Source organism: Austrofundulus limnaeus, unplaced genomic scaffold (genome assembly GCF_001266775.1).
Source record: "Austrofundulus limnaeus strain Quisiro unplaced genomic scaffold, Austrofundulus_limnaeus-1.0 Scaffold288, whole genome shotgun sequence".
In the NCBI taxonomy this organism is placed as follows: domain Eukaryota; kingdom Metazoa; phylum Chordata; class Actinopteri; order Cyprinodontiformes; family Rivulidae; genus Austrofundulus; species Austrofundulus limnaeus.
Window position 1 is genome coordinate 618958 of NW_013952690.1, and position 15890 is coordinate 634847.

General features: G+C 41.0%; 1 protein-coding gene across 2 annotated transcripts in view; it reads left to right on the top strand.

Moving 5' to 3' along the window:
• Positions 1 to 15890, top strand: part of LOC106526679 (plasma membrane calcium-transporting ATPase 1) — a 46140-nt gene that overhangs the window by 13069 nt on the left and 17181 nt on the right. Inside the window, exons 4-8 of one of the 2 annotated variants that reach the window (XM_014021337.1) lie at positions 1345 to 1602; positions 2066 to 2191; positions 5684 to 5860; positions 13229 to 13255; positions 15115 to 15273. In XM_014021337.1, coding sequence (XP_013876791.1) covers positions 1345 to 1602; positions 2066 to 2191; positions 5684 to 5860; positions 13229 to 13255; positions 15115 to 15273 — 747 coding nt within the window. The remainder of the gene's footprint in view (positions 1 to 1344; positions 1603 to 2065; positions 2192 to 5683; positions 5861 to 13228; positions 13256 to 15114; positions 15274 to 15890) is intronic. The other variant, XM_014021338.1, reaches the window with a different exon arrangement.

Here is a 15890-nt window from a genome sequence, read left to right on the forward strand (position 1 = left end):
ACACACACACACACACACACACACACACACACACACACACACACACACACACACACACACAGAGAGAGAGAGAGAGACCAGCAGTCCTGCACAGCGGGAGGGGAGGAGGAAAAAGAAAGGCAGCAACTTGTACAGATTGTCTGTAAGTTATAAGGACTTTACATCATTTTGCAGGTATACAGACATTTAGAGCAATCTCACGGATTTTTTCAAGTCTTACGGATATTTTAAAAACTTCATTTTCAAATTTATCTAACATGTCAGAGCCTATAGGATGATTTAAAAAGCAATAAATAACATCAAACAGCCATCTTCCAACCTGTTCTGCCGCTAGAAAGTTGAGTGCAAAAATGCGACTCTCAGCTACTACCAGACCAAGTTTTAGCTCAGTATCAGTAAAACAAACTTATTTACTCCCAGTTATGTGTTTGGTAAAGTTGTTAATATTACAAATGAAAAACTACAGAATCACAGGAGGCAGTAACTACCACATACTCTGCATACCAACGGCTAAAGAACACTAAAGAACACTAAGCTTTGGATGATGTACTCAGTGAAGGAGTTTGCCTTTGAGATGAACTGCTGTTACAGATATGATTTAAAGTCTGATAATTTTCTAAAACGTCTATTTTTTAATCGCAAACAAAGCTTTATCGCTTATTATTTAGAATTTATTGTTGGTGGCGTATCAGACAAAAAACATTTTTCTGAAGGTAAAAACAGTTTATGTAAAAAAAGGGCAACTTTTCAAAACTGCCTGAAGATCATAAATAAAAATACAGCAAATGGAGAAATGTTTTTTTGGAAGAAATTTATTATTTAGTTATTAAATTATTTTAGTTAGTTCTACAGATTTCTTACACCTGAGAAGAGTCATTTAATGTTGAGCCAGCGTTCACATTTAATTTCTCAGTTTTTTGTTACTTCTATGTTTGTTTTATTTATTTGGATCTAAAAACATTCAACTTTCAGGAAATTTGTTAAAGGAGTTTTATATTTATAACTTAAAAATAATTAAAACTTCCTAGTAATTATTTTTTGCTTGCATTAAAATGAATGAGATTTTTTTTTATTTTTAAGGATAGCTCATTTTAATTACAATTTTTATTAATTTAATGTTTCAGCTGCACGTTTGTTCATTTTAACTGTTAGAGAATTTTAGCTACTGCTCAGGTTTTAGCTACTATTGTGCTAATTTAGGGTTTTAGCAACAGATTTGCTAGCTTCAGCTGTTTGCTCCTTACAACTTTTATGCTCATTTTTGACAATTCTTTGGTTGTGCTCAACGTTCACTTTTCACAGGAAAAAAAAAGTTTTCTAGTTTTGTTTGCATTCTGTGCTCAGATTGTGGCAACGCAGCTGGGGGTGTGGAGGACGAGGGCGAGGCGGAGGCCGGGTGGATCGAAGGCGCCGCCATCCTCCTGTCCGTGGTGTGCGTGGTCCTGGTGACGGCCTTCAACGACTGGAGCAAAGAGAAGCAGTTCAGGGGTCTTCAGAGCCGCATCGAGCAGGAGCAGAAGTTCACTGTGATCCGAGGGGGGCAGCTCATCCAGATCAAAGTCTCTGAGATTGTTGTCGGAGACATCGCACAAGTTAAATATGGTGAGGAAACAACCAGAATAAATCTGTTTCGCTGTTACTAATTTTCGTAAGCTTGTCAGAAACAGGTCAAAGGGACTAGGTTTTATCAGAATAATTGGTAAAAGTAATCTCAAAGACAAAGTGGTGGTGTAAAATTAATCTTTTCTACTGAAATGTCTTTAATGATCGTTTGTACATATAAAAAACCTCCAGAAATGTCTGGTTTCTATCAACTTAAGAGTTATTAGCTCATGTGTGTTATAATGTGTTACTTGACACCTCTTTAATCTTTTTATTTTTATAGTAAACTGCATAAAACATGGTCAAGCATAAAATTTGAAATTTTAATCTAAGAATCAAAAACTTGCATTATTTATTATTATAATTATAATTATTATTATTATTATTATTTATGAGGTTGTTTTTATTTTTTCCTTCTTGGGCTGCAGACAGATGATGTAACACCTCTGTTTGGCTGTTCCAGGTGACCTCCTCCCAGCTGATGGGATCCTAATTCAGGGCAACGATCTGAAGATTGATGAAAGCTCCTTGACTGGAGAATCGGACCACGTCAAGAAGAGTCTCAACAAAGACCCCATGCTGCTGTCAGGTGCGCGGCCTCGCTCCACTCCACACCACACCTCAGTCCAGTTCAGCTCAACCTGAGCGTCACATCACCAGGAACTGTACTATGTGTCCTTTACTCTCAGATAAACACACCAGTACAAACACTGTAGGACCAACCATAATACTGAATGAATTTCTGGAAACCGTCTGCAGAAATGTTGGAAGATGCCAATGCTTCTCCTGCAACACTCATCAAAGTTCTTTACTAAAGCCCAGTAGTTATGTGAGCTGATTAAAATACCAGTATATTTATGTATAAATGGAATATAAGGAGAACCTAGATTAAAAGAAGTGTAAATATGTTACCCACTGAACTACCAGTGGTCTTCAATCCTGGTCCTGGACGTCCACTATCCTGCAGGTTTTAGCTGTTCTTTTACTCTGAGACACCTGGTTGGAATGAAGGCGTGAGCAGGCTTCTGTAAAACATGAAATCCAGCTGAAGAGCAGGAAAACAGATAAAACATGCAGGATTGAGGCCTCACAAAATATAAAGGTGATATTTCTAACAGCCATCTTTAGAAGGTCTTTATTTTGTCTACTGCACCCTTTGTCATCAGTTAACAAGAATAACTTAAATTATTATAGACAATTTCCAGGGGCAGAGCCAGAGGGGTGGCTGGGGTGGCGAGTGCCACCTCTTGCACCTGATTGGCCACCCCAGGTGCCGCCCGCAAACAAGGGGGTGAAGATCTCAGATTTTGTATTTGCATTTAGATTTTGTTAGAGGTTGTTCTCTGATGTTACTTTGCTATTTAATTATTTTGGCTGTGCACGTTTAGAAATGGCTGAATTATAACTCTTTGTAAAAATTAGTATTAGCGTTAGTGATTATCTTAATTGGGGATTAGCATTGGTAATCGGCATGTGATCAGTCTGAACTACTCCACAGCAAATTTCATCTCGATAAAGTTCAAAAACTGATGAATTTCAGCCTTTTGAAGTTAGCTGTAGTGGCCATCTTAAACTATTATTAGCATTTAAAATTTGGTAAAGATCGGTTTTGGCTGTTTCTACACAGGGTTCCCACGGGTCCTTGAAATCCTTGAAAGTTTGTGAATTTGAAAAATTAATTTCAAGGCCCTTGAAAGTTCCTGAAAACAGCTAAAATAGCCACCTGTCCTTGAAAGCCCTTGAATCTTTATGATGAAATTTATGATGACCTCTGTCAATATGTGATTATTGTTTTTATTTATTTGTTTGATTCAGTTTGTCAGTCATGCTTTTACTGTCCTATCACCCGTGTAATGGGGCTGTCCTACTAGTAAAGTGTTGTGCCACATGTCCAGTTTTACTACAATAACGTAAGTGCCAAATATAAACACCTCCATCGCTGGCGAGGATGTGCACGTTCTGCATGAGCCGAGCCGAGACCGCCTGGTGCGCTGCAGCGCGCACATGGTGCGAGTCAGATTCACTGTTTTGTTTGTCCCATATTAAAGCAAAGATGAATCTCCGTTTAATGTTTACCTCCTCGTCCTCACCAGGAGAACGGCACCATGTTCCAGGCACCAGGAAGAATATTTCAGTCAAAAGATTTTTATTTTGCTTTAACCCATGCTTTTATCACAATCATTTGCCCTGTGACTATCTCACAAACGAAACGTGCAATTAACAGTGTGTTAAAAATATTTAGATTAGGAAGTGCAGACTTGATAGATTTTTTTCTTGTCAAATATTTATTGATTCACAAATAGATGGTCTTAATGAGCATTTGAAGCTCATATTAGGCTTTGAGAAGTCAACCATTTTGCAACACATTTGCTGAAGAGCAGGCTTTGACAAGGCCTCGTCTTGTCCTCACTAGACACATCCATGTATTGTGGATTTGAATGTAGGCTAAGAATATTATGAAAGTAGACTGTATATTCAATCCACTTTTTTCATTGATTCTGACTCAACAACTTCTACGCTGTTCAGTTTTTCATTGCATTTACATTGTATTATAACTGTTTATTGGTAACATTCCACGGTAGCAGGAGGTAATTGCCGTCGCACATGGTTCTTGAATTTGAGGAAATTGGTACTGGAAAGTCTTTGAAAGGTCCTTGAATTTGATGTTGACCAAGGTGTGGGAACCCTGTCTACACTAATCTTTAACTTTGTATGTCTAAAAATGTCTGAATAATAAATTGTGCAGAGCAGACAGTGTCCGTACAAACACAGGAGCCAGGGAGAAATAAATCACACACACGACAGGCCCTGGAGCAGTGTGGTTATCCTGACTGGGCTTTCCTGAAAGCAGACAGGAAACACAGACAGGATTCCATGCAACCTTCAGGTGAAAATGAAGACCCCAAACCCAGACCCAAACCAGTGGTTATTCCGTATGCTGCGGGTGTTTCGGAGAAACTGAGACGTTTATTTTCTAAACATGATGTCCCAGTAGCTTTCAAACCCCAAAACACATTACTGCAAAGGCTGTTTCACCCCAAAGATCCGGTGCCCCGGCACAAACAGAGCAATGTTGTATATGCTGTTAAGTGCCAGGAGGACTGCGACCAGTTATATATCGGGGAAACAAAGCAACCACTGTTCAAAAGAATGTCCCAACACAGACGAGCTACATCTAATGGCCAGAACTCTGCAGTTTTCACTCATTTACAGGCCAGCGGTCACTCTTTCAGAGATGAGGATGTTCTCATTCTTGATAGAGAGGAACGTTGGTTTGAGAGAGGAGTAAAAGAAGCCATTTTTGTGAAGAAAGACCGTCCATCATTAAACAGAGGTGGAGGCCTCCGTTTTCAGTTGTCCCCCTCCTACAGCGCGGCAATTGCCAGTATCACTCCACCCCTGTTAATAATAAGTGTTAATTAGGTGTCAACGATAGCCATGTGATGTGAGTATCAGTCACATGGAGGCAGGGCTTAAAAGCCTGAATTTTGCCTGAAACTCTCAGACTGAAGAAGTCTCTTGGAGGAGAGACGAAACGTTTCATTAGAGAAGAACCCGTCCAGAGGACCTATACAATTTTTTTCTTTTTGATTTTTTTTTACCTGGATTACTGAGATGCATCAGGATAAATTGTGACTAGCATTCAACCTGTTTTAGACAATTCTTAGCTATAATCACACACAATCTCAGCTTAATATTCCTTAAAACAGCTGAATTAGAGGCATTTGTGATTAGCTGTGGCAGCCATCTTGAATTTTTGGCAGCTGCTTTCCTTTATTTGGATGTGCCCCCTTATAAAACACCATTGCCACCCCTTGCCAATAACTCTAGCTCTGCCCCTGATAATTTATGCACAATAGAAATATAATAAAATAAAACATTACGGCATTCAAATGATACTCTTATATATATTTATTATTTTAAAAAATATTGACAAAACAGTATAAATCTGAGTCATTAACTACACTTATCCAGGCCACCTGTCCCTCTTTATAAACAAGACATCATGTATTGAAACTACATGTGTATTTTTATCAGTTCTCACATTAAAGGTGACATTTCTATTCATACTCTTCTTCAGGCACACATGTTATGGAGGGCTCGGGCAAAATGGTGGTCACTGCTGTGGGTGTGAACTCGCAGACTGGGATCATCTTCACGCTGCTCGGTTCCACTGAAGACGGTGATGGAGACGGCGAGGACAAAAAGGACAAGAAGAAGGAGGACAAGAAAAACAAGGACAGAAAGGACAAGAAGAGTAAGTTGGAGGGAATTTGTTTCCAAAATAATTACAGCTGCCCTGAGGGGGAGAACGCGTTTGCTCATGGATGTGTTTGTTTGTCTGAAGCTAAATATCTCATGAAACGGTGGATGGAATTTATATTTTCTAAAGTATCCATTGGATGTACATTTACAACTAACTAATAACCTTTTAGAGTCAACCACAATTCAAGATGGCTGCCTCACCTTATCAACTTTAGCAAACAGAAAAATGACTAACTCAGGTAAATTTACAGATCTTGAATACAAACTTGGTGTGGGAGTCACTGAGTCTTTAACAGATTACTCATAGTCATTTAAATCTGTCCCTTCTCAACATAAGATGATCATAGATTAATAATCTTTTCAAATTCAAATTGTATTTATTCATTTCATTAAAAAAACAAACAAAACAAAACACATTACATACAACAAAACAATACAAATCAACTAAAATGAAAGGCAGAAGAAGAAAAAAATCTTGTGATACCTGCTCTTATTTACAACAAAAATTATATTAATTTCAAACAATAATAAACCAAATAATAAAAAACAAAACTTCAACTCCTCAAAGAGTAACTCATTCAAATACAAATTAAACAATTTCACATTTTTTTCAACAATTTTGCTTTGATCATTTTTAAAGGAATTAATTGACCCAATGCTTTTATAACCATTTTCCAGATTATTCCATAGTCTTATACCTTTCACTGAAGTGCATCTGTCCTTCAAATTTTTTCAAATTTTTGGTTTAATAAACATTTGTATTTCCTTCAAATTATAGCAGCTTTGCCTTTTAACAAAATTAGACTGGATGTTTGAAGGTAAAACGTTTTTGAGCTTTATACATAGCTTGCAGAATGTGATATTCAACCAACTCATAAAATTTTAATAATTTTTAACTGATGAAACAATGTATTAAATGGGTGATAGTAATGCTTTCTTGTGATAATTCTTATTGCTCTTTTTTTGTAAAATAAAAACAGGATTAGTAATTGTTTTACATGCATTTCCCCAGATCTGGCATGAAAGGCAGCATGCAAATTGCATTACTTAATTTATCCATGACGTAATAAAGTAACAGAGAAGCCTTTTGTATTTGTTCTATTGTTACCAATGCTTTATGACAGTACTGACGCTTCTGATTTAAGATCTTAAATATTGTCTCTATGCACTGATATATGCACCAGTGGCAGCTGGTGATGGGTTTTGTAGGGTGGTCTGACAGATGTATAGGTTTAAATTAAAACTGCAGATCGGATTCCAACAACAGGGATCCAAAAGATTTGTTTCTCAGCCTTTTCAGTGAAACCAGGTTTTACTGCTTTTCCTTTTTGCTTGATTTGAAAATCATTTGGTCTATCCACGTTAAGTAAAATTGCTGAGAAATTTAAAATTCCACCTCGTTTATGTTAATCTCGCTTGCCATCGAACCCACTCAATTTACACCAGACCACATGCACTCGCACTTGAGAGACCTTATTGTACGTCCACCCTTATTGGCTAAAACCTGTGGCCTTGGTCTGACCCTGGGCTGAACAAAATTAGCCCAGATGAGAAACAAACTGACTGGGTGGGACAAGACGTCTGTCAGTCATTCTGTAAAGACATTAAATGAACGGGGCTGTGAAAAGTCAGCCCTTTAAAGAGACTCTGGTACTTTCTCCACCGTTTGGCACAAGTTTGTAATAAATTTCACAAAATGTGATACAATACTTATAATTTGAGTTTATTAGGTACTTTATCATTTTTATTGTAAACACCAGGGCTTAGCCTATGCTAGCCCACTTATACCAGCCATACATGGATATAGCTGTCATCTGTGTATTGAAGAAAATCTTTGGTTATGGTACATGGGGATGGGTGAAACCCATGTGAGCGGAGGCCTCATAAGTGGGCCCATTACTCTCCCCAAAAGAGACACTGAGCTTTTAATCAAACCTTCGTGTCCCTCAAAAGAAGGACACCAGCTTAGAAACACTCTGTTCTAAGCTTCTCGGGATCCATAAAAGGTTCTCCAATAATTATTTCCCTTTGACTACTCAGGGCCAAGCATTGGCCCAAGTAGTGCAAAGAGGTCTCTGATTCAATGCCACAGGCATCGCACAGACAATTTTCATGGAGTCCCATCACCATTTTATGGCGGTTGAGCAAGTTGTGCCCAGTTAGGACTTCCTCGTCAGGGCAAGAAGGGCTCTTCCAAACCAAGGATTTGGGCCATTTATCAGTTCTCGTGCCTGTCTACAATCCATCGGCTCCCTCCAGTGGATTGAGTGTTGACATCTGATCCACGCCTGTAGGGCAGTCCTACAGATTGTTGTTGAAACGCCCATAGCAGGCTCTGGTCCTTTAAAGTGAGCTTGACTACCAGCTCTTGCAAGGTGGTCAGCTCTCTCGTTACCATATGTAGGAGTTTTGGGTATATTAATCTGATACTTTATGGATTATTAAAATACATAAATTATATTCCTTGAGGCACCACGCTCTGAATTTGGTCAAGAATTAACCCAGGAAAGTGACGAAAAACTGTAACTTTACCATAATCAGTCTCACAATAAACCAGTACCCAAAATTAACGATGAGTTCTTTTCTTATCAAGTCAATAAAATTTTTTCAAGACACAAAGGGAGACATTAGCTTATGTTGACCCGCTCTCCACATGCCATTTATTTACAGATTAAATGTATTTACAGGCTATGGCAGATGTGGGATGATATGTTGAACCAGGTAAATACTGAAATATTTGAGCAATGACCAGTGAACACATAAACAAAAATATAAAAACAAACAAATAAACACGAAAGGGGTTTGAGGCGGAAATGATGGGAGGTTTTCTTAAGATGAGAATTTAAACTAGGTCCTAGTTTAATTCACTTAACTAAGGGTAAAGTTTAGATTTATCAAGCTCATACAAAGATAAGGATCAACTTAACTGAGCATCTGAGCACCGTTGTTGTCACCAGCGAATTGTTTTATTTTGCCTACCCTTTGTTTCTGCTGTGTGGGTAGCAGGAGTAAAATCAGCAACTGAGGGTTGACTCTGGGTGTTGGCCCCCAGAGGAGAATCCGTCATCCAAGCTGGCTGCCAGGCGACCGGGAGAGGGTGCCTGTCTCGACTGGTCCGTTTAGTCAGAGAACGGGGTGACCGTCTGGTGAAGGTGGGGAGAGCTTGTCTCTCTGTTGGATGCTTCAGAGTGGTGGAGATACAAAGTTGATCCAGGCTTCGTAGAGAGAAGCGGATTAAACGACGCACAGAGTTAAAATTAGCTTATTTTACTTGCTATAAAAATCAAGCTCGTGCTGAGCCGACGAGATAACATTAAACTAGTTTCTAATGAAACGACATTAAAACGATGATGAGGAGTCCAGCCTGGGGGGAGGTGCCCCTATCTTACCCTATCTTTTTTACCCTATCTTTTTCCTTCTTTTTCACATTTAATGAAGAATGTAGTTCTTTGATCTCAGTCAAGCTGAGGGGAGTCTGGAATTTACGATCCTTTTGAGGAGAACAAGGTCTTTAAGATCAAACGGGCTTGTGGGGTTCGGAACAGGAAGTAATTTCAGTAAGGAGGTGACAGTTCTGCCAGATCTCTTGCTGAGACGTGGTCGCCAAGTCTGGGTCTCTTCCAGAGTATTCTGATAAGCACACACACATTGCCTGTGAAAGTCAAAGTTCAACAGAGTGGTTTCTCCTCTCGGAGCTGTTGTCATAGAAACGATTGAAATCTGATCAGAAATGATAATTTCACAGTAGGAAGGGCCTACACATAGATGCCAGTATGTCCTGGTACCCATTTAATAGTAACACTGTTAACTCTCCCCAGTTGGTTGACTGCTTCAGCACACTCCCAAGCCTGTAGTGACGTAAAGTGTGGCCCTTGGAGAGCTTTAATAGCAGCTTGGCTATCTGTCAGGATGAATATTTCCTTCTGCATACACAGCAGTTCTTTGAGAGATGCCGCACATTGGTGGATTGCATATATCTCAGCTTGAGATAACTTTTTTATTGAGATGAAACCAAGTTTGTATTTTAACAAATTCTATCTGCATCATCCCCATCCCCGTTAGTAGAGACCAGAGGCTGGTGGCTGGAGCCTGTTAGTAGACATGTTTGTGACTTCTGTCTCTATGTCTTGCACAGTTTTAATCCTTCCACCCCTCAGCCCAGATAGATTGTTAATAAACACATTCCAATTGTTTTTTTTTTTTTTTTTTTTTTTTTTCTGTAAGTGAACAAAATGACACATTTGTCATATTTTTATCCGTTGTATCTCTTTGTGCTGTCTTGTTGCAGAGTTATGGTGACGTCTTCTTTTTTTTTTTTTTTTTTTTTTGTTTCTGTAAGTGACTGGGTGTGGTTTCGCCATCTTCAGCTTAAACTGAATACATCGATGGTCTGACAATGGTTTGCTCTGGGGACACTTCCCAGTCACATATGCTGTTTACCAAGTTCATAGACCTGACTGTTATATCAATGACCTCCTTCCTGTTAACGGTTTGGAAGGTAGGTACATTGTCCTGTTTAAAAACTTGCAGATCATCTGTCTGCAAGTATTCTAACAGAGATCTGCCTCTGGGGTTAATATCAGAGCTCCCCCAGCACACATGATGGGAGTTGGCATCACAGCCTATAAGTACAGAGAAGCCCTTAGCTTTAGCATAATCGACTATCGCCATAAACTCCTGTGATGGAGGTGGCTGCTGTGAATCAAATGGCAGATAAATAGAAGCTGCAATAATTTGTCTGGATTCACCATTTGACTAAATATTCAGCTGCACTGCTACAGCATCACCTGTTAGGTGGGGCAGTGCAGTGTATCTTACACCTCCTGTCAGGGCTACTGCTGCTCTGGGCCTTTGGCTGCTCACATCATAAAGAAGTGAGCCCCCAGGAAATCCCAGGCCTCTTACCATAGATTTTACAATCCAAGGTTCTTGGATGAAGGCTATGTCTTTATGCATCCTGCTAAGGCAAGTACACAGCAATGTACTGGCATCTTTACAGTGATGCAAGTTGTTCTGAATGAATTCCATCATCCCCACAGCCACAAAGACTGGGAGGTAGGATAGGATTCACTACTTGGCCTCACTAATTGCTTTGCCACTGACCTTAAAGGTCAGCCGGCTCAGCTCATAGTATGGCCTATTCCCCAGATCTGCTAAGACATCTAGAGACTTGTCGTCCACGTCGAGAAGCAGAAACTGACCAGTAGTCTGCCACTCAACATGAACTACCCTCCAGACAACTGTCTGCAGTCCCGGGTTCTGTCTCCTGAGTCGGCGCAGAACCATTTGGGGTTCTGCAGGTTCCCCAGGCACAAACACACCAACTCTCTTAAGAACTGGGAGGTCCCGGACTCTCTTGGCAGAGAATCCATGGCCCTCCCAACTAGGGATCTGGGAGACAGCACACACGAGCCATTCCATAGCTGGTTTGTCTGCGCAGGTCACACAAAAGGCACCCTGCACAAGACCTGACTCACTGAACKGTGGCACCGGATGGTCATCCGGGACCTGGTCAATGAGCCCCACCAGGCTGGCCTGCACATGTTCACTTTCCTCTTTTTTTTTCTCAGAGGTCTTTGTGGGTCATCATCTAGAACAGGGGTGTCAAACTCCAGTCCTCGAGGGCCGCTATCCTGCATGTTTTAGAGCTTTTCCAGCTCCAACACACCTGATTCAGTGATTGAATTAACTCTTCAAATTGGGCAGAAGCCTGTTAATCACCCAACGATCAAAATCAGTTGTGTTGGAGCAAGAAAACCTCTAAAACATGCAGGATAGCGGCCCTCGAGGACAGGAGTTTGACACCCCTGATCTAGAAAGATGATAACCTGCAGGTTCCCATCAGCAACCAGTGCTATTGAAGGCCTGTTGCGGTGTTTTTTTGGGACCTTTGCACTCCCTGGAGTCGAGGCTGTAGCCCTCTTCCTCTTACGAGAAGAAGGCCTCACTCCATCTCCAGCACTGTTTTTAGATGTGCTGGGTTTAGGGTGGTCAGCTCCCGACCCTTTAGAAGGCTCATTCACCGACTCCCCTTTCCCAGCCGCCAAACAAGAAGAGGGTTTCTTCTTTTTCCTCTTCTTATTCTTCCTCTTTATCTTATGGCCTTGGAGAGAGATCCTCTAGATGTCCCAAGAGTATATCTACCCCCTTGACCAATCTTCCATCAGAGGACCCCAGCAGCATGTCAAGTTCAAGTTTATTTATATAGCGCCAAATCACAACATACGCTGTCTCAGGGCACTGTACATAAAAAGAACAATCTAAAGAAGAAACCAGCAGGCTGCTTTGACTCACTTCATCACAGTCTCCCATCCTGAGCAAACGGTGGAGAGGTAAAATTCCCTGCTAATCAGGAAGAAACCTTCAGCAGAACCAGGCTCAGGGCAGGTGGCCATCTATCTCGACCTGTCCTCGTCATTTGAAGACCCCAGCACTTGTGCAACCCTGACCGCTCCCCAATGAGATGCAGTCAAGGGGCTACCCTCGTGCTGAGTACTGCTGGTAGACCCAGCATCAGCAGAGGCAGAAGCCCTCACTGTCACCGAGATCCCAGGCACTAAGTCCTCTGGTTGTCCAGAGCCCAACACGTGAGCATCAGGCTCTGAAGCCAGAGTAGGAGTTGTTCCAGTCACTCTACTGGCCTGCCCAGCCTGGTTCCCCACCAGACAGACCAGAGGCATGGTCTTAAGACCACCCGTGGCACCCGCACCCAAGGCGCCACAGGCTGGGTCCACAGAGATTTTAGAATCCCCTTTTGCTGGGAACTGAGGGCTGGTCCCTTTTCCGCTCATGTTTTAAAACTGTGTCAACTTGCCATCCACCAGGGATGGACGGGTAATGAGTGTTGACAATGCCCCAGTTTTAATTCAGATTTTTCCTTCTCTTAGGCAGGTTGCCTGTCAAGGCTAACGAACCTCACCTACCTGACTGCTTTTGGTTCACGGCACCCTATTCGCCTTTCAGCTTATTCAGGCACACCCCTACATAGCAGGGATCCCCTATCCACCACCTGGGGGACGCGCCTCTACGCAGTGCAGCCTCAGCGCGAGGGAAGAAAATCTGAAAACGCTGTTGGCTAAATTTGCTTTTCAATCCTTTTTTAAACTTCAGATTAAATCTCCTAATCCAGTGAGCTAGTTGGTGTCACAGTTAGGTTTATTACATTTATTTAACTTGTTATTAAGCGTCTCACTGAATAATAAAATATGTTTTTTAAGAAGAGGGATACTATTATCACAGATGGTTTGGTCCCACAAAAACTGTGGATTGAAATCTACTTTATTTAGAAAAGTTAAATTGTGATATTTTATTTTTGTTTTCTTTCACTTGTGTCAGTCACTGTAATCTGTTCTGATTACAGGTAAAAAAGAAGACAAAAGTAAAAAAGGTAGGCGGAGCATCACTGTCGCATGTCATCAGTGTGAGTTTTCTGTCTGTCTGGATGTTTTTATTACCTGAAACCATGAAAGACAGGTGATCGTGAAATTTCTTTTGTGTGTGTGTGTGTGTGTGTGTGTGGGGGGGGGGGGTTCATTTGTTTGTCATTAACATAAACAACTTAGTGAAATTTTAATAAAACTCATTCATTGGATGCACACACAGAACTGATTCTCTCCCAGGGTCAACTCCCAGACCAAAAAATGATAACAACTCAGTTTGTTTCATAAATATTTTAGACGCAAAGCAGCCAGGAGCCCAGGCCTACTCGGAGTGATAGTGCTAAGGCCAAGCCCCTAGTTCACCATCAACCCATTCATGTTTCTTTCTCTTCGGACAATGATACACTCGCTGAGAAAAAGACTGATTATCGGCACCTCCATAGTCCGAAACGTGGCACCAGTGACTCCAGCGACGACAGTCAAATGCATACTGGCAGGCCAGAGTGGGCGACATTGAATCCAACCTGAAACTGCTAAACAAAGCTAATGCTAAAGTATCATAAGATTGTTATTCACTCGGTTATGCCAATCAGTGGTGACTAAAATTAGTGTTGCTTCAGTGTGTAACTTTGCAAAGACTGTCAAACTCCATTTTGGCTGGAGCCGCTCTTTCCCGAGTTATTTCTTAGTTCTGCTGCTACCTGTCCCCTCTGACCCTAACCAGTCGAGGCAGACTGCTTCTCATCCTGAGCCTGGTTCTGGTTCTGCTGGAGGTTTCTTCCTGGGCGCTCTATAAATAAACTGAACTGAACTGACCTGCTTAAACATCCATAGCATCACAGCTCTTTAAATCATCACCTTCCAGTTCAGTTTAAGACTGAGTGAGTTCTGATTGTTTTACTGCTTAGTGTCTTGAACGTTGAAGTAGAGTTCAGGATGATGCGCACTGACGAAAGCTTCAATCAGCCCAAAGAAATGACACTGCTTTACGGGTGCTGGTTCCAACTGCAGTCCTGGTTCTTCTCATGTTTTTACTGCTTCTTGGCAGGTTGTCCTGGTTCTGTGTGGCCTGAGCAGCAGCAGGTGCTCCTGACTCTGTTGATGGTGATTAGGACCAAGCAGATTATCAGCCTTAAGCTTGGCAGCTGCTTCTTCTCCTGCCTGCTGCTTCCTGCCTGCCTGCCTGTCTGCTAATAACCTCATTACAGAGATGGGATCGGGACATGCACACGCACACATACCTGCAGATACCCCCACTCCATGTCACAAATCAGAGCAGTTGACTCGTCTGCTGGTTTAAATCATGACAGGATGAGAACAACATCCTGTCATCAGATACTTGAGTTAATAAGCTATCACCTGCAGTAGAGATGTGAAGGCGGACTGTGTGTGTGTGTGTGTGTGTGTGTGTGTGTGTGTGTGTGTGTGTGTGTGTTTGTCTAATGATTGCAGACATTAAAGTTTATGCTTTCAGGTGCAGAAAAATAATTATGCTCTCTTTAAATGACGTACAGGGATGTAAAAGTCCTTTATTTGAGACCAGATGACCCATCAGTACATGTACTGTATATACAGTGGCACCTGCAGAATTTTTTTCCGGGGGCATGGAGGGGGCCATTGAAAAACTAGGGGTGGCACACCAAAACTAAAATCCATAGCAAAGATTTTTTTTGACGTTATGGCAATATAAGAGTTCAAGATTTACCAACAGATGTTCAGTTTGTTATTTTACAGATAATTTTACTGATTATGTGACATCCAGAGACCAGAAACAAGAACATAAACTATCTGGAATTTCCCACATGGCCGCCCCCGGTGGCACCCCTGTGTGTATATGCATGTCTTAACTGAACTGTCTGTGTCTCAGGGAAAGAGGACGGACACAAAACAGATGGAGCCGCCACGGAGGTACAGCCGCTCAATGAGGACGGAGAACTGCAGAAGAAGAAGAAAAACCTCCCGAAGAAAGAGAAATCAGTCCTGCAGGGGAAGCTGACCAAACTGGCTGTGCAGATTGGCAAAGCAGGTAAAATCAGAAATTATTTTCAGTTTGTGATTGAAAATGTAATTGAAAGTCATACTTTATTTTGCTCATATGCTAGAAAAATCATCTTTCTTTCTTCTTAAACTGGAATGTCCATGATTTACATGATCTCCTCAGATCTTAAATAATTTCACTTTATTAAGATTCTCAAGGTAGAAAATCAGTCACAAGAACTTAAAAACAAGAAAAAAATGTAATTGTTTGAAAGAACAGTGTCCAACAACCAAACTCATCTTTGTTTGATTCAGCAGATGATTTTTGAATCGATGCTCTGTCAGATATCTGTAAGTAGTCAGTGTCCTCTGAGCAGTATTATCAGTCACAGAACATGAGTATGGAGATGAGCTGAAGGAGGGATGATGGTGCTGAAGCTGTGAATTAATACAGAGTCGGGAAGATGTTCCAAGAAATAAAGAGCTAGCATGAAGGCTAAAACATGTTATCAGCAAAAAGATAAAAAATAAACAGATCTCTACATCCATACTTGGGCTTTTATTTCAGAAATTAAAAAAATATACAGTGGTTTGCAAAAGTATTCATACCCCTTGAACTTTTCCATATTTTGTCACATTACAACCACAAACATAAATATATTTCAC